Source organism: Nipponia nippon, unplaced genomic scaffold, assembly GCF_047370975.1.
Source record: "Nipponia nippon isolate SJK-2023a ecotype South Korea unplaced genomic scaffold, ASM4737097v1 scaffold_4, whole genome shotgun sequence".
Lineage (NCBI taxonomy): Eukaryota > Metazoa > Chordata > Aves > Pelecaniformes > Threskiornithidae > Nipponia > Nipponia nippon.
Window position 1 is genome coordinate 40232736 of NW_028262358.1, and position 27362 is coordinate 40260097.

The 27362-nt window shown below is 35.6% G+C and overlaps 1 protein-coding gene across 5 annotated transcripts in view; it reads left to right on the plus strand.

Moving 5' to 3' along the window:
- The window catches only part of CEP170 (centrosomal protein 170), a 104765-nt gene that overhangs the window by 44845 nt on the left and 32558 nt on the right, over positions 1 to 27362 (plus strand). For 4 of the 5 annotated variants that reach the window (XM_087775476.1, XM_087775477.1, XM_087775479.1 and 1 more), the window contains exons 8-11: positions 973 to 1449; positions 4083 to 4729; positions 20184 to 20333; positions 26721 to 26847. In XM_087775476.1, the coding sequence (XP_087631602.1) occupies positions 973 to 1449; positions 4083 to 4729; positions 20184 to 20333; positions 26721 to 26847 (1401 nt within the window). The remainder of the gene's footprint in view (positions 1 to 972; positions 1450 to 4082; positions 4730 to 20183; positions 20334 to 26720; positions 26848 to 27362) is intronic. The other variant, XM_087775481.1, reaches the window with a different exon arrangement.

The window sequence follows — 27362 nt, forward strand, 5'->3', positions numbered from 1 at the left end:
AGAATTCTTTTGCTGGAATGTAACTTGCCATTGCTGCTAACATCTCAAGCATCTGTTGCTTATAGCACATCTCTACACCAGATATTTTGGCTAGCTTACTAGTTCATGAAATGCAACCAGAAGGTTTGTTTTCTTAAAGGCACATTGGTAGCTTTGCTGCAACCACAAGAAGCTTTAACCTTCGTTCAGGCTGTACAGTGGGACTTTCAATTACTGCCCCGTTTTTTTTCCACATTCTGCTTTCTTTACCCTGTTAGAGCATGGTTTGGTAACATTCTGCATGCTTCCAGCTATTGTTACTTCCCTGTTCTTCTGCAAATTATGGAAACAAGTAAAATAAGAGCAGATGACAGTAGGATTTAGCTCAATTCTTTGGCTTTATCTTTTGTAGAAACAAAGTGTTTGAATTCCAAAACACTTTCCAATGCTTATCAGTGTTAAACTTTTCAAGTCAGAATTAATGTTTATCTTGCATTAATGTGTGAATTGTTTTTCCAAAGAATTTTACCAAACAAAATTATGCCAGCTATCCACTGCAGGAGGTGAAAGCCAGATCACTAGTACTTGTTTCGGGGGCACCTTGATTTGACGTTTTTCCAATAGACTGGAATTGCAATAATGATCATCTCAACTGTTTCTCTAATGTGATTTACCTGTTTTCCATGTGCTAATAACTCATCTGACCTTTGCATCATCTAAAAATTTTTGGAATACAAATTTCCTATGACAAATTCCAAGTGAGCTCTTTGCCACTTTACACTCCTTACAGCCAAAGCTTGTGCGGTCTTTTCAGTAATACTTTTTATATGTAATTCTGGAATTACTTTCCAGAACTATGTTGCTCATTCTTCTCCACAATCTTACCGTTTATTCCAGAAATTACTCAAGTGGCCTTTACAGGAGTTCGGAAACTTCTTGAAGAACCTGAAACTCCCAAGTATTGTGAAATCTATTTTTTATTTTTCTTAATAGGATGCAGCACAGATGCCAAGCAAGCTGAGGAGCAATCTGCAGCTGCAAGTGAAGAACTTTATCCTTTCTGTAGGGAGCCAAGTTATTTTGAAATCCCTACAAAAGAATTCCAGCAACCTTCACAGGTAGCAGAGAGCACTATTCATGAAATTCCAACAAAAGACACCCAAAGCTCCCATGCAGCAGGTGCAGGGCATGCTTCCTTTACCATTGAATTTGATGACAACACTCCAGGAAAAGTAACAATCAAAGATCACGTGACAAAATTCACATCGGAACAGCGTCACAAGTCTAAAAAGCCTTCTTCCTCCAGCGGTCAGGACCTGCCTGGGCTTCAAACGGTGATGATGGCCGCAGAGAGCAAAGTAGCCGATTGGCTAGCACAGAACAATCCTCCTAGAATGATATGGGAACCAACAGAGGAGGATTCCAAAAGTATTAAGAGTGACGTTCCAGTGTACTTGAAGAGACTGAAAGGTAAAGTGAATAACTCCAGCTATGCTTATTTCTGAAAGCAGCGATTCCTCACCAGCATCCAGTGAGTGGATCCCTGAGCCCTTGCGGAGTTCAGTTGAAATCACAGATACTCCGCATGCGCCCAAGGATCTGTGCTGGGAAATTTTATTGCAGTATTAAGTCTTAAAAAGAGGATAGAAAACCAAATCCTGAGTCATCTTACAATAAGTATACTAATTGGAGATATTCTAGTACATCTGAAAACATCAGGTATTCAAAACATTGATCTTGAAAGGGAAAAGCAAAAACCCAAAGCTTAGTTAAATTTTATATATTTCACTTTTTCCCGTGCATTACTTTAAGAAGCTGAATTGCTTTTTAGAATCAAAGCTCTGAAGTTCAGTTTATGCTTTTAGCAACTCTTCCAATAGCATATGTTCTGTGAATATTCATGTGCTCTAAGAAAATCGTTTATGGCAAAGAATACATCACGTAGTTATTCTGCTCGAATTGATCATGTATGATGGAGTCACGTTTGAGTCAGGAATCTGAAATAGACCAAGAGCTTCAATTTTTATACTAAGCTGGCAGAATATTGTATTTAATAGAATGCTGCTGTTGAATGGAGTTCCAGGTGATTATACATGTTCATTTACTGCAGACAGTGACACTCCAAATAAAATTAAATCAGATGTTAAGTGTGAAAAGTGTACTTTCTTTTGGATGCCACATAGCAGAATAGAGAAGTGGTTTTGATGTTCAGATGAAGATTCCAGTGATGTTCAAACTTTCAGAATGAAAACTTCTGAAGAACTTTTTCAAGTCTCTCTTATTTTTGGTTTTTAATTTCAGCAGGTTAGCTCTACAATTCCCATTTTTCTTCATTCTGCAACATTATCATGTCTAGCTCTTAAACCAGCTGGGACTGGGTACAATGTGCTTTGTCTTACTGATCAAAAGTCTGCTTTTTAAGGCTGACTCCTCCAAATTAAGCTAAAAAAATAAATTTTTTAAAACGGAATTATATCAATGTGCTAGCATTAAGATAATAGCGTAATATTTCTTCTAGAGTATATCACAGAGCATTCTTTGGTCTTCATGAAACTGTATTATATTCACGAACATTCTTGAAAATATTAGCCATGTCACTTTCTGATAAATAGGAAGGGCGTTGTTTACAAGGCTTTAGCCTTTTCCTGGCAGAAACTCCTCAAAGTTTGATAAATTTTCATCTGAAAGAGGTATAAGTTACACGGGGTGCATATGGCCATAATAAATATCTGAATTTTGTAATCTTCTGTGATCTGTTTGTATTCTCACTCATTACGTGTACTTTTTTCAAATCATAAAGGTAGAGAATATACCTATCTGCTTTGAAAGTTTCATAAAAAAAAAAAGAAAAAAATCTTTTTGTTTTTTCTCCTCAGCTTTTTCTTACAGTATCCTGTACTGAAGTGACACTGCTAAAATTATGTTATATGACTTTCACTGTGGTGTTGATATTTATTGTTATTATTTGGAAGGATATGAACCATCACATCATTTTCTTAGGCACTGTACAAATAAGTAGCAAACAGGAATATAAGTTAGGCTTTCAGCTGTGTATTCAGTGCTATTAGTCTGATAAATAAGGCTTCCCAATATGCGATTACTATTTAACTGAGTAGTAGCTGCATACCCTAACTATGTAAGTGAAAAAAAACTTTAAAAAAACTATCCTCTTGAGAATAAAAAAAAAAAAATTGTACATTCTATGTATACACGAGTAAGACTTGATCCAAAAGAGTTCAAAGAAGGTAAAACGGTACCTTCCCAGAAACTGAGCTAAAACTTAGAAGTGTAGACACTTTCATTGTGCATGAAGTTGCTCTGAGTTAAACGTGACTTACTGTGTGAGTATCCAGACTTCCATGCATTTTTCAGGTGTCATTACAAAGTATATTTATATGAGTATATTATGATTTATTCAATAAGTATTCCTTATTCATAGATCTCAAAGTAGTTTGTGGAATGAATAAGTAATAACAACCATTTTACATGCATACATCAGATGCTGAGGGGAGTAAATGATGGAAAACTCATTGTACTTCTTGGAAAGAGTAATAAAGAATTCATTGCAATTTTCAGTAGACATTCCTCATGATAAACTGTTGTAAATGTGTGAGGAATTGAACAATATGAACTGCGGCTCTTAATTGGTTTTTTCACCTACCAGAAGGACTATTGTAGGGTTTTCTCTTTCCTTTTAACCCTGCCTAGAATGTTTCAGTAGTCATTTGTAATCAACTGGCTGTGTAACAAAATTAATATAATTGAGAAACATACTACAGTACAGCTGGTAAAATATTGGCTTTTCTAAGTCATTGATAAGTATTCACAGATAAGAATTTTGGTGAAAAGGGTAGTTCAAATGCACTGCTGTAAGTGATCAGCTTATAAAGTGTTTCAATGTTTGACTCATAGCAAGTCGAACGCCTTACCAGGAGCTGTACAAAGTTTGCAGAGCCAGGTACTGAAAGCTGTTGGAGTCTAAACAGAAAACCAATTTGAAATTCTTTCTTTCTTAGTTTGCCAGTTTCTTTTGTATGTGTTGGGTTGGTTTGTTGGGGGTTTTTTGTTTCATTGTGCTATATATTCTTTTGTTTTGCTTGTAGGGAATAAGCATGATGATGGTACACAAAGTGATTCAGAAAATGCTGGTGCACACAGGCATTACAGTAAGCGGGCAGCACTTGAAGAACACTTAAGGCATCATCATACAGAGCTGAAAAAGTCACACCAGAAAGTCCATTCCACAGAAAAGCAGCAAGAGCAAGCCAGCTTGAGTCAGACTGCCTTTATGATTGAGTTTTTTGATGAAGACCATCCTCGAAAGAGACGTTCTTACTCTTTTTCTCAGAACGTAGGAGCTCTGTGCCCAGAATCTCCATCTCCAACACTTCATGCACGAGCTGAAAAAGTGAAACCTACATCAGGAGAGAAAGCAGTCCCTGCATCTGTGCAAGCTAACTCATCGCATCACAGAGCAGTACATGGTGTTCATGCAAAACTTTTAAAGCAAAAATCAGAAGAACCCTCTGCTGCATTACCTGTCTTACAAGCTGCATTGTTAAGGAGTTCAGGAAGCCTTGGCCATAGGCCTAGTCAGAACCAGGAGATGGACAAGAAGTTGAAAAGCCAACATATTTGTGCTGCTACTGAAAGGGACAATGAGGATGACCAGAGCGACAAAGGTACTTACACTATTGAGTTGGAAAATCCCAATTCTGAAGAAATGGAAGCCCGTAAAATGATTGACAAGGTGAGAAACCTAAAATGTGTACTGATGTTAAAGTGGTATGTGATGTGTGGGCAACAGTCTACCACTTCAATTCTGCTTATTAAAGCTGCTGCAATAATACAAGTTTTTAAGCCAGTCTATAATGATGAAATATGGAATGTCGTAAAAGCAGCAGAAAGCCTTTGGCTAAAAATTATTCCTGATTGATACTACTGTTATTTTAGTTTGGTAGTTTTAATGCGTTTTCAAAAGATTTAAGTACTGTAAGAATACTAGGCAACAGAATTCAATTAACTGGTATTTTTATGAGAGCTGTTAGATCTGAATTTATTATGTCCCTGTGGAAATGCCCACCTGTTCTTAAAATCCTATGGTCTCTGTAGTTTTCAGTATATAAATTGATTCTATCCATATTATGATAGAGAAATAGATTGTAAATGTTTTTTGTACTTATAGAAAAAGTATATTTAATAACAGTAACTTACATTTCAGCATCCATTATAAAGAGTAAGTACAAGAATGCTTGCATTTTCCAAAAATATTTATATGATAGCAATGTCATTTTCCTGGTTTGAATATAGATATATGCTTCATTAGGCTTAGGAATCCTATGATTACAAAGTAACTTTTGCTTCTTGGTAACAATATAAATAACAATACAAATTGTAACTGCAAAGAACTCTTTCTTTAGATTCAACAGGAAGATATGGGTAGAAGAAGCTATATTTAATCATTTGGCTTAACAGACTCTTGAAGAGGATTTTTTTTCTGTTACTGTTGTGTTTTCCTAAACAATTCATTGTGGTAGAATGCTGGCATCCAAATCTAGGAAATTTTTTGGCCAATTTAACAGGAAATTCATTGTTTACTTGTTATAGAATTATCTAAGGATTGATTTTGTGTGTCTAAAACTTTTTCAGAGCTGAACAAATACATTAATACATTTAGAATGAATTTTGGCTAAATGTTGAAAAACATTTTTTGAAAGACAAGCTAGCTTCACTGTTTTGATTTTGTAGAAAAATGCTGACATAGTGGGGAAATGGGAAATTTTATTACAGATGTGTTTATTTTATTAAAGGTGTTTATGGAGCATTTGGCGGGGGGGTTAAAATAAAGAGAATTGCCTTCAATAAAATCAAAGATAATGGTTTCGCCTCTCATGGACTCTGAAAGGGAGGCTTTTGACGACTTTGAGTCAGTATTCAAAGAACTTCTGAGAACTAAAAGCATTCCAAAGAAGCAAGAGAATATTAAAGAACGCCATTGCTTTGACTTAGTGACTACAAATATCTACATTTAATTCTTAAGTTATAAATCTTCAATTAAATTGCATCAGAAAATGTGTAACTTTTTGTAACTAAGTATAGTTGTGCAACAGGGTTTATTTGGAAATCAGAAAAAATAATATTTGGAAGTAGGCAATTTATGTATTTTAAAGGAATGTTAATACTGTCTAATGTTTAATAAGATTTGAAATTATTTATGGTCTTTAATATCCGCTCAGGATATCTGCAGTCAGTTTTTTGTTTGAAACAAATCTCTCCTGTTACAGGAGAGATTCAGGAACAGAAGGTGAATGTAAGCGTTAAGGATGCTAGTAAAGTATTGGTTAATATTCTTAGTGTTGTATAAAAAGCTTTTGGATGTCATAAATACCCCTTACTGCTAACGTAAAAAGTGTCACCAGTAGTAAAGATTTATTAGGAAGTAAAGCAGAGATGTCTTTTCTTTGAAGTCTTCTGTATCTTTTCACTTAGTATCTGTGCTGAAGTATTATGAACAGTATATTTTACATCCAATTCAAAAGAGTCCTCTTGCACAATTCTTATTTGATTTGGTAATACGAAAGAAGTATTATATTATTTTTATGAAGTGCAGAAAAACAGACAGTAAAGAAAATCAAAACCAAATGGAAACCAAAATTTCTTCCTCCAGCTGAGCTCAGCTTTGCTTCTCTCCTATTTTAAGTTGCTAATGCTGTGGATTCTGTTACTTTGCTGAAGATGGATAAGTGAGGAATAAGACAAGGACTTTTGTTAGCCTTTTGACTGCTGTGTTGCTTTATTGAGGATTTAAGAGAATTATTGGTATACATTTTATCAATAATTCCAGTTTAGCCTCTCTTTCTTTTTTGGCCAGCGAGTCCTCTTTCTCAGCAGTTATGATGCCTGCTCAATTGAGTCTTACTTAAGAGTGTCTGTTGGGTCAAAAGATCAGCTGAAATTCAAGGGTTGCATTTGCTAGGATAGGGGTGAAAATGCACTACAAATAGCAAGGATAACTTTCAAAACATTTGCACTAATAATGCAGTCTTATCAGTAACGATTTACATTAGAATGGTGCTAAGATCCGTGTCTGGTTTACCTGAAGAATTTCCTATGGAATAAAATACTTCTGGGTTTGGGTATTTTTTCCCTTTTAGTGGAAGAAAGGGTAAGAATGACCAAAATATCCAGAGACTGTTTTTGGTGTGACTCATTCATTTGGGAAACCTTAGCCTTACCCTTACTCCTCTAGGCAGAGTCTACTCTTTTCTCTGGAAAGGAACATAAGAGCAAACCACAAATGCAAGGGTGGTGTTAACTTGTCAAAAATCAAGGTGTGATTAATAATGCTTCTTTAAGTTAAGAATCCAAGAGGTGCGTGCAGGAAATCAAAGTTAAAATTCTCAGAAAAATGAAAAAAAAAAATCTATCTATGTAATTTAAAAAGGGGGGGGGGGGAGACCTTATGTTGAGCTGTATTGTTTCCTTCAAAAGTACCACTTTTGCTTAATGTAGCCTTTTACTAAAGATTCTAGGAAATAGACTCAAGGAAAATAGATACTTATGTGAAATGCTTTTAAAAATCCAAGAAGGATGCTGTCCTGCTTATTCAACATCTTGATTTCATTTAGATGGCTAAGGATCCATTTCTTCCTCTGCTACTCTTCAGTTTCTAAGAAAAAAGTATTGTCTCTACAGCAGAAAAAAGAGTAGAATAACAAAAATCATATTCTTTTTTTTTTTTTTTTTTTTTTTTTAAAGCCTGGCTTTTGCAAAGAGAATGTGGGAAAGATACAAAAATAACCAGAAGGAAAGAGGAAGGCATTTTCTAAGTAACAGAGAAAAGCTTTTTAGTGAGATACTCTTCCCCAAGAGAGAGGTATAATCATTTATCTGCAGTGATCACTGTCTCGGAGTGCATGTCTGTCGCTTACCTAAAATGAAAGATTCCAGAACCATTGAGGTTTGTGCCTTACACAACTTTCAACACCTAGAGTATTTGCTGAGCCAATGAAATTAAAATCAGACATCATTTGGATTGATTGTATTTTAAAATCTTCTATGCTTCTTCTTTCAGCCATGACAGAAACTGATGTAATTACTTAGTATTTCAGGAATACTAATAATTATTTCTTCTGTGCTGTTACTTGAATTTTATTCAAAAATCTTAAAGATATTGTCAGAGGAAGTAAATAGCAGTGGCTTGTGGCCAGCTTTGAACAGGTTACTTATGTTTAGAATTGGTGTGTCATGTCTCTTAGAACAAAACCAAAATCTTGGAGAATAATTAAAAAAATAAATTTTAAAAACTAAATAATAAGTAAACAAAAAAACCATCAAATTTTGTAGACATTAGGAGAAATCTCCAGCTATGTTATTAGTCAGAGAAGCAGTTATAAGATTTCATAGTTGTTTCTATTTTAAAATATAATACATATACATGTAACATGTCCAGGACAGATATCAAAACATGAAACTATCACAGAAGGAAAATCAGTATGGCTTAGGGGTTTGGGGTTTTTTTGCTTAAGCGAATTTCATTTCATTATATTTCTGAATGGAAAGGTTTGTAAGAGTTCCCATTGTAGAGATAGTGATTATAATTTGCAAACAGTTGCAATCCTCAGCTGTAACCTGCTGTAACTGCCTTCTCTCTTCAGTCTATCAGCTGGTGAGAATGCTATCTCCACAATATTCCTGTGCTTACGTAGGATCCAGCTTGGCTTTTCACAAGTAACACAAATCCATGCACACAAACTCCATCTTGTATTATTGAAATTTTCTCCGAGTCACATATTCCAGGACTTCTGATTCATTCTGTTTTTTAGTAACTTGACATTATTACTATTTCTTCCAAATCATAGAATCATTAAGGTTGGAAAAGACCCTTAAGATCATCAAGTCCAACCGTTAACCTAGCACTGCCAAGTCCACCACTAAACCATATTCCTAAGCACCACGTCTACCCGTCTTTTAAATACCTCCAGGGATGGAGACGCAACCACTTCCCTGGGCAGCCTGTTCCAGTGCCCGACTAACCTTTCAGTGAAGAAGTTTTTCCTAATATCCAACCTAAACTTCCCCTGGCGCAACTTGAGGCCATTTCCTCTCGTCCTACCACTTGTTACTAGGGAGAAGAGATCGACCCCCATCTGGCTACAGCCTCCTTTCAGGTAGTTGTAGAGAGCAATAAGGTCTCCCCTCAGCTTCCTCTTCTCCAGACTAAACAACCCCAGCTCCCTCAGCCGCTCCTCATAAGACTTGTTCTCTAGACCCTTCACCAGCTTCGTTGCCCTTTTTTGGACACGCTCCAGCACCTCAGTGTCCTTCTTGTAGGGAGGGGCCCAAAACTGAACACAGTACTCAAGGTGCGGCCTCACCAGTGCCAAGTACAAGGGCATTATGACCTCCCTGATCCTGCTGGCCACACTATTCCTGATACAAGCCAGGATGCCATTGGCCTTCTTGGCCACCTGAACGCACTTCTGGCTCATGTTCAGGCAGCTGTCAACCAACACCCCCAGGTCCTTTTCTGCCAGGCAGCTCTCCAGCCACTCTTCCTCAAGCCTGTAGCGTTGCGTGGGGTTGTTGTGACCAAGGTGCAGGACCCAGCACTTAGCCTTGTTGAACCTCATGCAGTTGGCCTCTGCCCATCGGTCCAGCCTGTCCAGGTCCCTCTGGAGGGCCTTCCTACCCTCCAGCAGATCGACATTTCCACCCAACTTGGTGTCATCTGCAAACTTACTGAGGGTGCACTCAATCCCCTCATCCAGATCATTGATAAAAACATTGAACGGGACCAGCCCCAATACTGAGCTCTGGGTAACACCACTTGTGACCGGTCGCCAACTGGATTTGACTCCATTCATCACCACTCTCTGGGCTCAGCCATTCAGCCAGTTTTTTATGCAGGAGAGAGTGCGCTTATCTAAGCTGCGAGCAGTCAGTTTCTCCAGGAGAATGCTGTGGTGGGATACAGTGTCAAAGGCCTTACTAAAGTCCAAGTAGATATATCCTGTTGTTTTTTTTGATATATAGAAACTGAGTGAATACTGCCAGTATTACTGGTGTGGAAATGTGTTGTACATTTCCCTCTTCTGTCACTAGTTTACTTGCATTTTTATTCTGTCAGAGGTTTCCATATGGTCCTCTGTCACCTTTAGTTTACAAAATATAAGTTTTAAGCAAGATCAGTGCTGCTCCTCACAAACTCGTGTTCTTTTCACTTGTTCCCTACAGTGTAAATGTATGGTTGTGTCTTAATGTTCTTTATAAATAGAGAACACATGAAAAATAGCAATGAACTTTGCTTCCTAAGAGTCCTTTCGTTAGCCAATGATGTCTCTGCATCCGGGTGTTCAACTGTCACTTGAATTCATAGAGAACTATGAATTGGTTATAGGCAAACAGGTTTAGAAAATAAATACATTAATAACATCAAAGAAAGTTATGATTGAATAATAGATGCTGGCTCTCTTTGTATACTTGTAGAGCTCTTTTTAAAATTGCCATTGAGAGCAATTTCATCAATGTGTAAAAGAGAAAAGCTGCTCTTACATACTACAAAGACCACCTTGAACATACCAGGCATACAATATTCTCTACTCAAATAGTTGCAGAAAGCGACAACTCTTCATAGCAGAATAATACTCTTATTGGTGCAGCTAACAGCTAAGTACAAAATAAAACAAATTCAGGATCTTGTTTTGATTTAGAACATGTTTTCAGTGTTACTTTTAACACAAAATACACCAGTAAATGGGACACAGTCATAGGATTTGGTTTTCCTTTACATCCAGCTGTTCTGCTCTTTAGATAGGTTCAGTGCTTTCTTCTGTTAACACTTAGTAATTGCTCTCTGTTTTGCACTGAGTTATAAATTTTCTATCTGTTCTCCATTTTTTAAATAATTGAATTTGTTCTATTAGACGGAGGTTGTTCTCAGCAGTCATATGAGGTTAAAAAAAATCTTCCTAGGCCACAGAAAAGGTAAGTTTGTCAGTGGATGAAAGAATTCAAAATTAGTTTCTGCAGTTCATCTTCCTTTTTGTTGATTTGACTGCAAATTATGAGGCTAATGAGTTTCCTTTTTTTCAGTAAAGCAAAATATTACCAGTGATAAATTTTAATAAATGAATGTGCAAATAATTCTGGATGTGTTTGAAATATTAAATACTTTAAGGTTATTGCAATAAATAAAGAGCAGCTCAATGAATTTTTTGCAAGCTCTTCAGGGGTTTTCTTGGGGGGGTCCTTTTTTGTTTCTTTTGTTTAGGTTTTTTGTTGTTTTTCTTCAGCCAATTTCATTTCAGGGTATTTCTGAATAGAAATACTTTATAGAACTTACTATAGCAGAGTTAAACTCTTCTGTGTATGTATGGGAAAGGAAGGAACAGAATAGAGGCTATATGTGGTTTGAACTCTCATCAGCCTAGCTAACCAGGGAATCTTCAATGTTATAGCAGCTCATATGCGTGTGGAAACATTGGGCTTAGATAAAGTTTTTTTCAGTCCCAAAATTGTTTTCTTCAATTATGTGATATTCATTTAAATTTCCTGATAAATAATTGATTTTTTTTTTTCATTAGTGAAGTAATTTCAGATGTCATATTCAACATACTGGTTCCCAACCGGAAGTAAAACTTGAAAAAAAAGTACCACAATCAAACCTCAATCCGTCCTTCTGCCATCTTCAAAAAGAATTATTGTGACCATTTAATGATTTTTTTCAATGCAAAGGTCATATTTTAGATCATGTTCCAATTTATTTTAAATTGGAAAAGGATGCTGTTTTAAAGTCTTTGTTTATATGGATAGACAGGCCATAATAGTAATGAGCTTGTTTTTAATGTACATGCTATCATCTTTAATTTTACTTGATTATATACTATGCAAAGAGTGTATATATAAAATATCATTCTATTGAAACAATCTTGATTGAGATTCTTTTTTCCTCTTTAAAAATTTGGACTAACTAATAATTTTGGAGGGAAAGCTGTATTCGTGTTCATATAGATACCAGGTTTTCCATTTTCATTTCCTACATCTTTCTGCTCACAATGATGCTTACATTTCAGTTTGTTTTGACTTTTTTTTTTTGAGTACATGTATGAATGGGAATCTATTCTGAAAGGCGATTATAATAAAATGGAATCTCCTTACTCTTTCTGCTCCCAGGGTATGTCTGTTCATACCATACTATGTTACTGGCTAATGTGTTCTTCAAGGACTCCGTACTTTTGAATGATTTTGGTGTTGTTTTTGTTGCTTTAAGTGTTCGTAAAGCTTGTTTACCAGATCTTGTCTTCTCTGCTGCAAACCTTAGAATTTTATCAATAATCTTGCAGATAGCACGAAACATTGTATTAAGCATAAAATAACTGCTAAATGAAGAATTGTGGACCGACAAGTTTAAGATTAATGTTATGCTAAATATTTTGAAAGTAAGAGTGAGAAAATAATCAGTAGGTATTTTATTACATTGTTACATTTGTGTATCAATCTAGTTGTGTGAGAAGTATAGACTAATTCGGATGTTTTCCATCATTTGTAAATAGTGTGCAATGCACAGCAGGGATTGATTTTAAAACACGGAGCCATATAGCAAATCAAAACATTGTTTTTTAAGATCTGCAAGGTTTATTAGAAAATGTGTATTCTGAACTCTTTTACTAAAACTGTGTTCATCCAAAAACTTATATTTATAGTGCAAATGGAGTAGGGAAGGGGAAATGTTTTTCATTGCAATACTTAACATACACCTTGTTAAAACTCCTCTTGTTATGGAGTTAACATACACATTATGGAACTCCTCTTGGCAAATTTTTGCAGTATCACAAATGACAAATTACCTGAAAAGAATCAACAGGCAGAAAGTAAGTTAGGAGAAAAAAAAAAATCTCAGCGTGTTTCAATGACTGTTTAAGGAACCAAGACAGATCTATCTATTTTCAGAAAATGACTATCAGACCTTCTGTCTTTTCATATCCTCTAGGTATAATTGCTTTTACCATTTCTTCAGCAATTTCTTCTAGAAAGAATGCCTTTTAGCCCCACAGAGTGTCTTGGTTGCAGAATTACTGTATTTTATGAATACAGTACTGAAAAAGCAGTAGAACAGTTGAAGTGTATCAAATCATCTGAACGTATAATTTTTGTCAGGAGTTCAGAGGATGTTTGTAATCTTTTCTGAGGGGGGCAGTCTTACAGTCTCTAAACTTATGTTTCCTTTTGAATTTGGTATTCTAAAGAAAACAAGTTCTTCACTATAGCAAACAGGTACAAAATATGTATGCATGTAAATATGTAACTGGTGTCTGGTAAGAGGAAGTTATTAGACTTGGCATGTTGATCCTTTTCATTTGCTTACATAGCTTTTTTTTATACCAGAGCATCTTGCATCTGATTCTATATCTTCAATATATAGTTAAAACAACATAAACAGCTTCTGTGAAAATCCATGGCTATTCATGAGATATACCCTGCACAGAACACAGTCTGTTCGCCTGGGATGGCTAGGATAACTGCCAAGAACAAGTGAAAACTATTAAAATCAGACTTCTCAGAAGCAACTTGGTTAAACACAGTTCATGCAGTAGCTAAACACAAAGTGAGCTTAGGCATTGTACTCTGGCTCATCACACTTTCTCAAAGGTGGGAAGAAAATATTTGCCTTTTGTCTTTGCTATCTGATCAGTAACTCTGACTTTCAACAACCAGTTTACTGTGTATTGTGAATGTCTGGATTACCTTCTTTGGAAGAACTACGAGCAGCTCAGTCTGAACATTAAGCGCAGCATTGCCAAGATGATCTGCAATATGGATCTGAAGCGTCTTCCATTTTCCTGCTCCCTGGAATCCTCTCTGCCCGTCCATCAAACATCCTCTGAGTGTGGCTTATCTTGCTTAGTACATCCAAACTGTGTCCAAATCCTGCTTATGTTTCCAAATTCATGTCTCTTCCCTCTCTCCCCTGCACCCCCTTTTTTTTCCTTGCTGGTCTGACTGTGTCAGTTCACAGCTCAGTTTCTGAAATCTACTTTTACTTGACTTCCCTGACAATCAAATATACTCATGATCTTCCTTTCCCCAAAAAAAGTTATGAAACATAATTGCTATTATAATTTACATTACCATCACTTTACAATGGCAAATACCTTATTTCAAATTTAACCACTTGCTCCTTGTTTTATTTTGCCATGGTCTTTAATGCACTGTGATGTACAGTCCCTTGTCTTTTACCTATGCTCTGCTTTGATTTAGTTTTCTTTTTTAACCGTTCATTTTTGACTTCCCTTTTAGGTTCTGTTCTGCTCCTTGTATAGAGATTGCCTGCATGGAAATTAATAGCATTAAATCATCATCCTTTTCAAATATGCCTCCAGATTGTGGCTGTAACTGTTGTTAGGATCTGAAAGAATAGAAGGAGAATTACTCCAATACTTTTAGTTTACAAATACCATAATTAATGGGTAGGTTCCTAGTTCTAGCTCTCTGAATTGCAGCTGGAATCCTTATTATTTATTTGTTGGATTTCTGTTAATCTCAATAATATTATTAGCAATTACTGCATATCCTTTATGTTAATACTACAGCAGTTAGACTACTGGAGAAACTTTAGAAACTCAAAATTTTAAAACTGGGTAAAGTTCTTCAGATTTGTATTTTGAATAATATTTATGCTCCTAGTTTGTGTTAGTGCTCTTAGAAATGCTTTCTGATGCTTTGTGTAGTAAGTATGTATGCAGAACAATAGAATCCCTGTTCTAATATCCATAATTTGCTATAAAAACTGAGTGAACATGTTTGTTAGGAGTCTCAAATAAGACCTTTTTTCCATTGATTTGGTATCTTCAGTAATGATTTGGATGAAGAACTAGATCTGTGGACATTAAGTACTGAGTAATTATAATATTGTAGAACTGCAGTGTGATCTTCATAAACGATGAAATAGTTTAAAATTAATGTCCTGAAATTAAATGAAAGTAAGCATAAAGTCCCAGCATCAGGAATTGTGAAAGGGATGTAAATGAGATGCAACTAGAAAACGTTTTTTCTTAGTCAAGAACTTTGAAGTTTATAAAAAGCGCATAAGGAAAACATCGAGTGGGGTGAGTTTGTGTTTGTTTTTTTTTTTTTAGCTAACCCATTTTCTTTCTTTTGATTCAAAAAATTATTCCTGTTGCCATTAATTTTTCTGACCAGTTTTTATTTTAATTTCTAGAAGGTCTCGCATATATATATCAATAAAGAAAAATAGCTTCTATGGTTTTAAAAGAATCATCGCTTTTGATAATTAATCCTGAAGTCATTATACCGACCTCTAGTTTAGTTAATCTTTGTTATAAAAGATGTTAATTCATCTGTTGGGTGGCAGGGGAGGGAGGAAAGGAGAGTGAACAAGACCAATTCACAATCACTAAAGCTAGCTTGTGTTAAAGCTGTGTTTCAGCTATAGTGACAAGCAGGTGTGCCCTGAGTCACGAGCTGTTTTTACAGGGAAATGCGTATGGCCTGCCAAAACAGATTACTCTGCTTTCTACAAAATTAGCCCTTGCAGAAGAGGACAAGGCACGTGCTCAGACTTGGTCCTGTAACTCATGCTGTCTCCAAAAATGTGCCACTATTTCTTGCAATGATTGTTTCTTTCTTGTATTGTGTTACATAGATTTTGTTAATTATTCGTTGTTAGTGGATAAAGAATTTTAAAAATTATTGGTTTATGTAGATAAAGTTATATTCTCAGTTACAATATCAGGAAAACTGTTGCTGACATAAAGTGATGGAATTTATTAATATTTACATCAAGGTGCAATTGTTTTGCTATCAGTTATTTTGTACTTCACCTCTGTACTTTTCAGGCTGAGTTTGCATTTTAAGTTTGCATTCTATTCTATTCATCATTCCCATGCATGATGCTTTGGGACTTGCTATATTCTTAGCCTGCTGTTTTGTCCCTTTGTTTTACTGGTGGAACCACAGAATGTAAACGGAGTATCACCAGGGGATCTTTGTAGAGTTTACCATTCATTGCTTGGAAATTGAAAAGTATGTTTCAGGACCTCCATTTTCCCCTGCTGATTTAGGAGACTTCATTATATGTCGGCCATAGTGTTGGCAGTTCCACAATTGAGAAATTACTGGATTTCCCTTTGGGCTTTCTCAAGACTGACTCTTTGAGCTAGAAGGCTGACCTGAGATGCTAAGTTATTATCTAGGATCACTGTTACTAAGGATCATAGGATCACATAAGCTGGAAAGGACCTTAGGAGGTCTCTAGTGTAACCCCCTGCTCAAAGCAGGGTCAGCTTTGAGGTCGCACAGGTTGCCCAGGACTTCATCCATTTGGGTCTTCACACCCTACAAGGACAGAGAGTAGGCAAACTTGCTTCACTGTCCTCAAAGTGAAAAAGCTTTTCTTTATATCCTGCCTGAACTTCTCTTGTTTCAACTTATGTGAGTTATCTCTTGTCCTCCTGCCATGCACCACTGTGAAGAGCCTGGCTATCATCTTGATATACTCCTCATAGGTACTGGGGGCGGCTGTTAGGCACCCCCAAAGCCTTCCCTTCTCCAAACGGATCAAGCCCAGCTTCCACAGACCCTCCCCACACGGAAAGTGCTCCAGCCTTGACCATCTTGGTGGCCCCTGCTGAGCTCCCTCCAGTTAGACAATGTCTCTCATGTATTGAGGGGACCAAAACTGGATGCAGCCTGTCTATCACCTGTTAATCCATTCGCTTAAGAGGTCAACTGGATTGCAGGTTAAACAAAATTATGTTGACTACATTTCATAAATGGGACTTGACTTTCTACAGCAATGTTGTTTTTGTCGCTGTTCCCTTGCCATTCAAAATGTCCTGATTTGCAATGGAAATTGTTTCATGCTTCATAACAATAAAGTAGTTATTTTTAAACACCACCACCAGTTTATACAGTGTTTCTGACAGTTCCACCGTTACAGCCGTGTGGCAAAGACCCTGCAGGATCTCCATGTAATGGCACAGGTTGGTGCAGTGCCTAGATTTTTCCCTGTCAGTCAGATTTCAGGGATTCTCTGAAAATTATTATGCTGGTTTTTAATTTGTAGCTTTATGAAACTTGAAGCATTCAGAATTAAATAATATAGTCTTTCTGCTAAAATATAATTTCATAAAAATAAACAATAATAGGACAGAGCAGGGCAGAAAACTTTTAACTTTCCAGAATGATTGCTTATAGGAAGCTGTTAGCTTGGAAATACCTTTCTGTGGTAGTTTAATTTTTAAATGACATCTGTTTAAAAAACAGCATTAATATCTGGGGGTTTTTTTGTTTTGTTTTGTTTTTTAAAAAAGATTTCTAGGAATTGTTTTCTTTGTGGTACATACAGCTACCTAAGTTAAAAAATAAACATATTACTCCCCACCCCCCAGACTCTCTCCAAAAATGCATGATCGTGATTTTGTGAAAGTCCTTATTGTTTACAGTGATAGAAAAAAGTGTAAAACATTTAGAAAACTTTTTTTTCATTGACAACTGTGTGCTGGATATGTGTGATTTGAGATGGTTAGGAAAGTTCTTGGAAGTAATAAATGAATGCATGGACTCCCTTTACCTCCTTTATCAAAAATAAAACAAAAAAAGGCATTCTCATTTTTCAAACTCGCCATGTCCAATCCTGTATCTTGGAATCTGGCTTTGTCTTTTTCTTCCCCAAAACACAATCAAACTCCAGATGGTAGTTGCTGCTGTTTAAAGCTGTAGCTGCTGCTTCTGACAAATACAAGCTTTACAGAAAGAAGCTTTTTTGTATAAATAGGTAGGAGATGCAGCGATGGGCGTCATCAGCATTTCCTCAGGGTTCTTCTGGTTTGGTTAAGTTATCGCCTAGATTTCCCTTAAATGACTGTGAGATCATGAAGATACTTAAAGAACAGAAACATCTGAACAATTGGAAGCCTTGAAGAATGCCATTCTGTTTTTGTAGGAAGATACAGGCCTCTATCTGTTCAGGCTTCAATCACAACAGCCCACTGTTTGCACACATACCTTACCATAGCAACCCATAAAGTACAAATTGCATTTTTCTAAATGGTAGAGAGACGGTTTCCAGCAGAAACCTTCAGGTTATTCCATGGCTGTTTCTGTTGAGGGTATATTCTCATGATTTGGTGAACAGTGCAAGTGGATCAGTTAATCCTGAAATTCTGATAATTTTCTGCAGATGTGTGACAAGTGTGTAAGTGATGTTCTAAATTTTGTCAAATATTAAACAAGAGTTGTTTTATCTTTTGCATAGTTTTCATATTTAAAGTCTTAATTATGTATTAATGGCATTGTTTTCAAAGGGATTTTATATATCACAGTTCTGAAATTTAGTCTTTGGGCTAGATCATACTTGTGTGAATCTCTTCTTTCTTGCTGAGAAGAGGAGCTTTACAGTTGTGTAGCAGTGGAACTTCGACAGGGCAGGTGATTGTCGTGCTCCAAGATGTAGAATGAATGTGTAGTGCAAAAATACACATTTATTGAAGAAGATGCTTTCCCTTCCTTTCTAATAATACTGTCCCCAAATATAAGTGGCTGCAGACTAGGGATATAGTCAAAGAAAGGAGGCAGTGGATGATAACTGGTTGCTATCTTCAAAAATTGCTGCAACTGTACAAATCGAAAGTACATCATTAAAGAGAAAGCGTATGTTATATCACACTTTTTTTAAGAAAAGAAATATTTATTAAATGCTCTTAAGCAACTGGTGCATAGGTGTATCTAGACATGATTTATGTATTAATTGAAAATCGGGGAGCATTGCCTGAATTTTAGAATTGCAGCAAGCAGGCTTTTTGCACAAAAGCAAAATACAGATCCAACGCATTTGAAAAAGCTTCGTCAGTTACAAATGTATGAATGCTATAGCAACATCTTTCTGGACATGTAGAAGAGCATAAGCAGGAGTTGAGTGACAGCGTGCTTTTTTTTTTTTTTTTTTCCCTTCATCTGCTTCTCAGACACTAAAAAAACATGGTTTGTGGCCATCTAGTGGTGAATCCATTTTAAATACACTAACCTGGTTCAGAATTTTAATAAAGTCCTCTAGCTTTGCTGTGCAAAACTGAATTACAGAAGAGTTTTGGGGGAAAAAAAAAATTTTTTTTTAAAAAATACCTTTTTTTGCACTAGACTTTTTTTTTACAGGATGGTAACATCTGTGGAGGTCATTTCCTTCTTTCCTTTTCTTTGTCTTTCTCTAAGACAAAATAATTTTTGATGTTAGTTTCTTTTTAGCAGCCAATTTTAATGTGTATGGGGTTTTTCCATTTTTATTCTGTAATTTTTTTAATGTCCAAATCCTCAGTAGTAGTGAATTTGTCATTTCTTAGGCAATAAATACATACATTTTACAAATTACATGTTTCCAAGATACAAAATATTCTCTGAAATAACTTTGAAATATACATCAATTCTGAAATCAATTCATATTCCTTAATTTGACCGACAATATGTTGGATCTTCTGCTTAAGTCCTTATTACTAAATTGCCTTGATAATAACATTTTATAGTATTTTTCTCTATAAGCAATGGTTTTAAATATCATGGGAGAATTATTCTATCACAAGCGGAAGGAGTTAATATAAGTATCAGTTGGAAACAGTGTAGTAGAACAACTATGGCAAGTCACATCTTGAATGAGATAAGGCTACATGGTTTGTGAGACCTGGTGGACTTCTAATATCTGCTAAGTCCCTGACAAATGAAAACCTGAAATTTTGATTGTATTAGAGAAATAATTCAATAAGCGTGTTAATAGCAGATGTAAGCATTTGTATTTCTTCTTTTCACTAGATAATGGCAAAAATCTGACAATTTGATCGTTCCAGTAATTGATTTTTTCCTTAATTGGGAAATGGACTGTAAAATGTTTTTGATAATGTTTTTGGCTTTACCTTTTGTTTCTTTCATCAAAGTGTCATTTTTTCATATCTGACCATTCCAACTAGCAGTTCCTTGAATTTTCACAGTGTTGACGTAGACTTCTGCTCTTTTTTAAATTGCTGTAGATCTCTCTTCTGTTTAATTTGTAGATTTCACCAAGATGACAGATAAGCATAATACAACAAAAATTATTTAAACTCACTATCCAGCATGCCACCATCCATCCATTAACATTGAACATTGTATAAGGATGGTATTGGGTTAATGTATGTAATGGTTTGTTTCGTTTTCAGGTATTTGGAGTGGATGACAGCCAGGATTATAATAGGCCTGTTATCAACGAGAACCAGAAAGATTTAGTAAAAGATTGGGCTATAAATTCTGCTGCAGTAGTGCTGGAAGAAAAAAGACCACTGAGTACAACTGGATTTCTTGACACAGAGGTAGAATTTAATTTTTGATGGTCTTCTTTTTTCTTCCAATAAGAGAGAGCACTAATAACTGGCCAGTAAGTGTTAAACAGCAAACAAAACCTTGCCTAGCAAATATTAGCTCAGATCTATAAGTATTTTATTTTTCTTAGGCCTTTATTGCATTATCAAAACTTCTCTGTCAGAGACAGGTACGCTACATTGTGAAGGTGTTTTAAACTTTGCTACCTTTCTATGCACTAACACCAGTGTATTGGAAATGTAGCAGGAGCTTCCTTGCGACATTATATTTGCAACACACATTTGTACAGTATACGCTTCTTGTAAGTTATGCAGCAGAGCTGAGGAAAAGCTGGTTGTGTTTTATAGCCCAAACCAAGTAACTATATTAAAATTCAGAAATAAGGTGTATGCATTTAATGTGTGATACAAAGTCAGCTAGGGGAAAAAATGGTGGGTAATACATTTCAGATTTTTTTTGAAGGCAGAGGACTTCAGGTTTTTACATTCATGGTTTGAGTTCTCAACTGAGATGCCACTCATGAGAAGTCACGTTAGTTGCCTCAGAAATAGTATAATTTAATCAGTTGGTGAAAGATTAGGCAAAGGAAAATGCCTGTTCTTTACATATGACTCAGAATATGCACACAAGCTAGATGTTAATCGTGTTTCATATTGAAATCTTGGGAGACATTCTGATATCGTTGTGATGGATAAAGTATAACTTGAAATGTGTTGGGAACAGAACAGGCTCACACTGGAGCAGAATTAATCTGGTAACAGTAACGAAGCACACCACGCTTACTTCTACTTGCCATGGCAAACTGTTTCTGAAGTATGATCCTGTAAATTAGCAAACTTTATAAATAAGCAAATTTTCTGGAATATATCAAGAGCTTAAAGTGTGACTTTGTGTGCCTGCCATGCAAATGCATTGTTTTTAGTATATAGGAATCTGTTTCTCCTAAAGAAGGTGTGCTTTATCATGGTCGTATTTTAGCTACTGTGCAGTCTTGATACACTCAGTATTTTACTGTATCTAGATCAGTATCTTTGAACAGTTTCGCTGAGGTTACTGCTTTAAGTAAATTATTGCCATATGGCAGGGGCATATCATGTGGAAAAATTTGACAAACTTTGCCTTTCACCTTGCTGCTTTGCATGAATCTATAACCATAATCTTTCTCTCTCTTCTTTTTCATGCCTTTTGCAGTGTTCAGCTCTTTTGTGCCGTATCAGTTTTCAAGATTATTTAAAGTATTGATATTTTCCCATTTCTAGAATTTCAGCAGCAGCAGAATATATGATTTATTTTACGAACATAATGGAGCTTTCCAAGTGTCATATTTTGCAAATAACAGGGTTTGATTTTAGAAGACTTGAAACTTCCACCATTATAGGGCAGGTCTAAGAATTCTTCTGGCAACAGCATAGTGAAACTTGCTTTGGTTTAGGTTGAAATTACAAGAATGATGCCTTTTTATTACTGTGGATGCTTTGCTGAATAAAAAGGTCTTCGTATATTGGGAAGAGAATGGGTTATTTGGCATAGTCTTAATTTACAAGATTATTGTGAGGCATGTTAGGGGAAAAAATGAAAGTTGTTCGGTAGGTAAAGGAGCAAAACTGACATAAGCAATGTGGATACAACAAGAATTAGTGTAAGAAGAGATGAGAACAGATGAAGATGGAAAAAAGCTCACCAGAGAAAGTTAAAAATACAAGTTGGTTGATAGGTATGTAAAAGAGAAGCTGATTCAGAAAAATAGAGTTGTGTTTTGTAGTATCATAATGGGAAACAATCATGAGGATAACTATTGAGAGAAGATTGTAATATTTAAAGTCTTATTACCAAAACTTACACTCAGTTTGTTTTATCATTAGGAAAGGGAGAGGTAAATGTGTTTGATTTGTAAAGTACATGGGTATCATGTTCTCATTATATACAAATCTTTCTGCTTGTGGTTTTTGGAAGACTTAATGCATTACTGAGCTGTAGATCATAAGTTAATAAACCTTATTGAAGATCTTGGCTAAATAGTCAGGTAACCTCAGGGAAGCCCAGTGTTCTAGGCTTGCATCCACTCAGATTGTGGGTGGACCTTGTTCAAGCTGCCCATAGTTATAGTTGTACCTATGGATGATTTAGCAGAATGAGGTGAATTCAGAATGTGATTGACATAGAAAAAGCAGAGAATAAAAAATTTTAAGAGATTTCAATTCAGGAAGATGGAAAAGATGGCTTAGGAAATCATGAAGATTTTATAAAAACAATTTTGGGGTTGAAAGATTATTCTGAACTTAAATATCTCAACTTTACAGGGCTTATGAAGTATCATGAATAATGTGCTTGGAAAGGACCTAAAAATTGCTTTTCTTATAAAGAAATTCTCAGCTTTTCCTTTGATATGACATGCTTTGGTACTTCGGAGTACTATATGTCATGAGACTAAATAAAATGCAAAGTGAATGTCTGACACAGCTGGATTGAGCTTGCATGCACTGGTTCTTGCCTTTTCAATGATTACAGATAGGCAGTAAAAATAATAAATCCATTTATTTAAAATATTTAAATGTTTTTATTTTCTATATTATAAGCTGCCACTTGCCAACCAAGGTAAGTGTGATTTAAGAACAAAAACTAAATAAGATAGAGAACAAAGAGAATATTGTTGTTGTTGTTGTTATTATTATTATTTATTCTTACTATGTGAGCTTGATTAATAAAAATGCTGCAGGCATTTAGGCTATGATTTATCCGTCCAGCTTCCATTTAATTTTCGGTGGCCAGTTATCTATGCTAACCACAGTTCTTAAATAATGTACATAGTTTATCAACCTTGTCTTTGATGTGCTTCTGAAGGACATACCTGTTTTTTGTTTAGTTTGTGGGTTTTTTTTTAAATTTTTTGTTAAGACTGCAGCAGAGTTAGAAACCTGGTACTGCATCTGCAGGGTCATCACTGCCATTGACTACAATATTCCTTTTCCTGTTTTGAGTGCCCATTTCATGTCTTTCCCACTGAAGATAAAATGAAGAATACTGCTGACATTCTGAATACTGAATAACTTTATTCAAGTACATATTTGCTATATTGCTTCTTGGAAGTGGAGAATTGCTGTGTGTATTTAGAGGCTGTGTTTCCTTTTGTTTGTCCTCTCTAATTACACTAATTTCCTGTCCTTTTGTAGAACAAACCATCAGGCTGAAGCTCGATACTTGCTTTTTGTTTGAACTTAGATTCTATACTGAAATGTAGTATGATTGTGTCACCAATGTCATATGGCTGTGAAAAGGCAAATATGACCCTTGGATACCCTGGAAGATATGTTGTCACTAGAAAAGGGAAGTGGTGTCGCCATGGTAGAAAGCGTTGGTGAAACTTCCTCTGAAATACTGGCACTAGGATTGTTACAATTCTTGGTTATGAAGGGTGACTACAAGACTAGAGAAGGTACAAAGGTCTACTCAGATAATTAAGGGAATGGAGATTTACCTTACAAGAACAGATTGATACAAGTCATTTAGTCTAGCAAAGTAGAAGCTGAGATGGGTACAGTTGCTGAGTTTTGCTGTGTAAGTGGAGTAAATGCAACAGAAGGAAAAAGAATTCTTTGGGATAGATGTCAATGTTGTTCCAGGAACAAATGTGAAGACACTGGCTGTAAATAAAGTGAGTATGGAAATTTGAAAAAAGATCATCACCCCTGGAGGAATATGGTTCTGAAGCAGGCAGAGTGGGGAGGGACTAAAAGAACTGCTTTCAAGACGGCACTTCAGTTTATGGTTCTTACAACACGATATGACTTGAGTATGTGTCTGAAAAGACTATTTTTTTTTAATTCAGCTGAATTTCTTTTTTTAAAAAAACAAGCATTATTCCGCTCTGAAATGCCAAGTATTGGAGATGCTTCCAGGTGTCGTGTGTGTGCTGTGGGGTTTTCTCAGATGTAGAGCCTGAAGCCCTAAATCTTCAGGCTGAATAATAAGTCCACAGAAATCCATTGGTACATTTTTTCTGAAGATGTGTTATTCCAATTGAGTTTGTATATGCAGTAAGCATAAGGGAAAGCAGATTTACCATGAAGTGAAAAGGCTGGTATCTCTTATGTAAACCCAGCTTTTCTGAAAGACTAGGAAATTCCTTTTGGTATTCAAGAGATTTGGAGGATTGCTTACTTGAGAGCCTGTAAGATGCAAATTGATACGGGTTAGAAGAAGAACATTAGGATAAGTGAATGTGACTTTTTTAATCTGTGTTTTATAAACCTTTTACCTTTTGGATGTGCTTAAACTACTATCAAAAGAAACTGCTTTTCATAGCTTTGTTGTTTGTGCTTGTATATGCAGAGAGTTCGCAAAACACATTTACATCCACTACCATGTAGAAAACGTTTTTTTGGCAGTGGAATTACTTTCAGAGAAAAGTGATTTATCATGTTGCTTTACTACACTTAATCTGCGAAGTCTTAATATATTTCTCTGTCGTGAAGTGGAATTCAGATTTCTGATACATATATCTGTATCTCTGGAATTGGTTAGGTGGTACACAAGGAACTAGTTGGAGTTTTCTGTAGCACAGATAATTGGGACGCCTATCACATTTGGTTTTGACTTTAATTAATTGTTTTATTAAAGATGAAAGTTCACTAGTATGGATAGGAAATGCAGAAAAGAAAGTTTACAGATATGAAAGAAAAATGAGGCTTCAGCAGTAGTTGTCAAGGCGTAAGTGCTGCACATTTTTGAATGGGGTTTTTGTAATATTCTTTCTGGCACCCTTTTCCTTGCGTTGTGTTCAGAAATGCCGATAAATAACAGAAACATTGAATTGCGTTCCTTTGCTGTTGTTAGACTTGAATTTTATAACATTTTGATTATAAGAAATGAATTCACAATGTGGAAATTTGTATAATAGCTCAAACAAACGATTTGGTGCGTCTCTGACTTACTACATTCATAATATTTTGAAAGACATTCGTAATGTTGCACTTGTTTGCATTAATTAGGGCCATTCATTTAATCAGGAGAAATTCAGGGTCATAAATTCAGGTCTTCTCAAATGTCTAAGTAACTTTTAATTTGAAAGAAGTCATCATACACTAGATGACATTGTTCACCATTCCATTTCTGCTAAATAAATTCTATAAAACGTATAGAGTTGGTTCCTGATCAAAGACTAGAATTCCAGAGTGGCCAAGGCATTAGGCAAAAATCAGTGTTTTGAATAGAAGTGAAAAGATTTGAACAGGCAGCAGAGCTTCAGCTAACCTTTGAAATAGCTTCTACAAATTTCCTTATTAAGCAAGTTACTGGTATCTCCATGTCCTTCCCATCTCTTTTGTTGATCTTGAATTGTGATTTCTTGTTTGACTTGCCTATGGTTATGTAACTCCTTTGGAACTGTAGTCAATGAGTTCTGGCATTTGCATTGCTTTGTCTTTTGAGTCCAATAATTAGACTATGTAAACTTCTATAAAGCCTTGGATAGCATACAGCCTGCATGTGTGTGCCTATGTGCACATATATATGCATTGACAGTTCCCTGCTGTCTTTTTTTTGGAGATGTGAGCAAGAGAGGCTATAATATATTGGATGAAACAGTAATATTGCATTATATTTATAAATCAGGTTTTGAAAATAAGAAAAACTTAAGATACTGTAACAACACAACATAAGAAGATGGTTTAATTTTACATTTGTTTATTTTACATTTTAAAAATTTTCAAAGTTTCAAAGGCTTACCAGCAAGAAAGTAAATTAATTTCCTTTCTTGGTCAGCTGCAAAAAATGATCAGATACTGATTACATTGACTTCACTGTTACCCAGTAGGATGGTTTAAAACTAATCTTTGCTTCTTTTTTTGTTTAGACCAAACAAATATCTGATCTTCCTTTCCATCCTAAGTTATCTTACTCTTTCAGTCCATAAGGTAGTCTTTCTTTAATGAAGTAAATACAATATTTCATCTGGACAAGAGGGTCTTCTAAACTGGTAAAATGTCACTGTCTTGTCTTCCTGAAGCACGTTTTTAATTTTTGAACACACACACTCCCACAACTCACGGTTTTTTTCCCTGCTCTTCTGAGCTGAGGACTGAAATAACCTGGTTTTAAAACTAGCACATTTTCTAATATATCTTACATAGGTTCTGATCTTTAAAAGTTCACTGTGCTAGGAAATGCTGTTTATTTTGTACTGCTTCTGCAACTATATAGATTTTGTTTGTTTGTTTGTTTGCCATTCTAGAGCTGGTAACTCTAAAATTTATTGAGGTAAACTTCTTTTTCAACTTCCTCCAGGAAAGTTGTGTCTGACATATCTGTTTAGGAAAAACCTGGAAAGAGGACATGCTTTTTACAGTTGTAATTTTTCTTCTGCTTTTTTTCTTCCTTAGGAAGGTTCTACTGCTCCTGGAAGTAAACGTTGGGTATCACAATGGGCCAGTTTGGCTGCTAATCACACGCGTCATGACCAAGATGACATCAGATTGGAGTCATCTGTGCCTGCTCCATTAGAAAATGGTATTAAACGCTGTTCTTGTGATAATTTCTGCTGAAGAAACCTATGAAAGGGAGAAGAGAGTGATTATGTACCTACATAAGCAGCTTTCTTAGTCTTAGTACCTCATCTTCACCTGAAATTCTTTCGTGTCATTGAGAAGAAACAGCATAAAAACGAGTTCAACAATAGTGTTGTTTGGCATGGCAGACGAGTGCCAATATTAAACTGAATGTTACTAAAACAAAAAATATAAAAACTGTTTAATATTAAAGAAACTTTCACTTGAATGCAGTTTGAGTTGGTCTGCATAGTATGTTTCTTTCCCTATGTCTTTCCCAGTACTAGCCCCAAATTGGACTTTAATGGATTGATTGTTAAACAGTCCAACCTGAGATTTCATTATTCAGTCATTATTCAGCTGAAGCATAGTATACTTCCCTATCTTGGAAACATAGAAAACCTTCTCTGTTTCTTGAAAACTATAAAAACCTTCTCCTCAACAATAAACAACTTTATCTCCTTTTCTTGTGAGTGC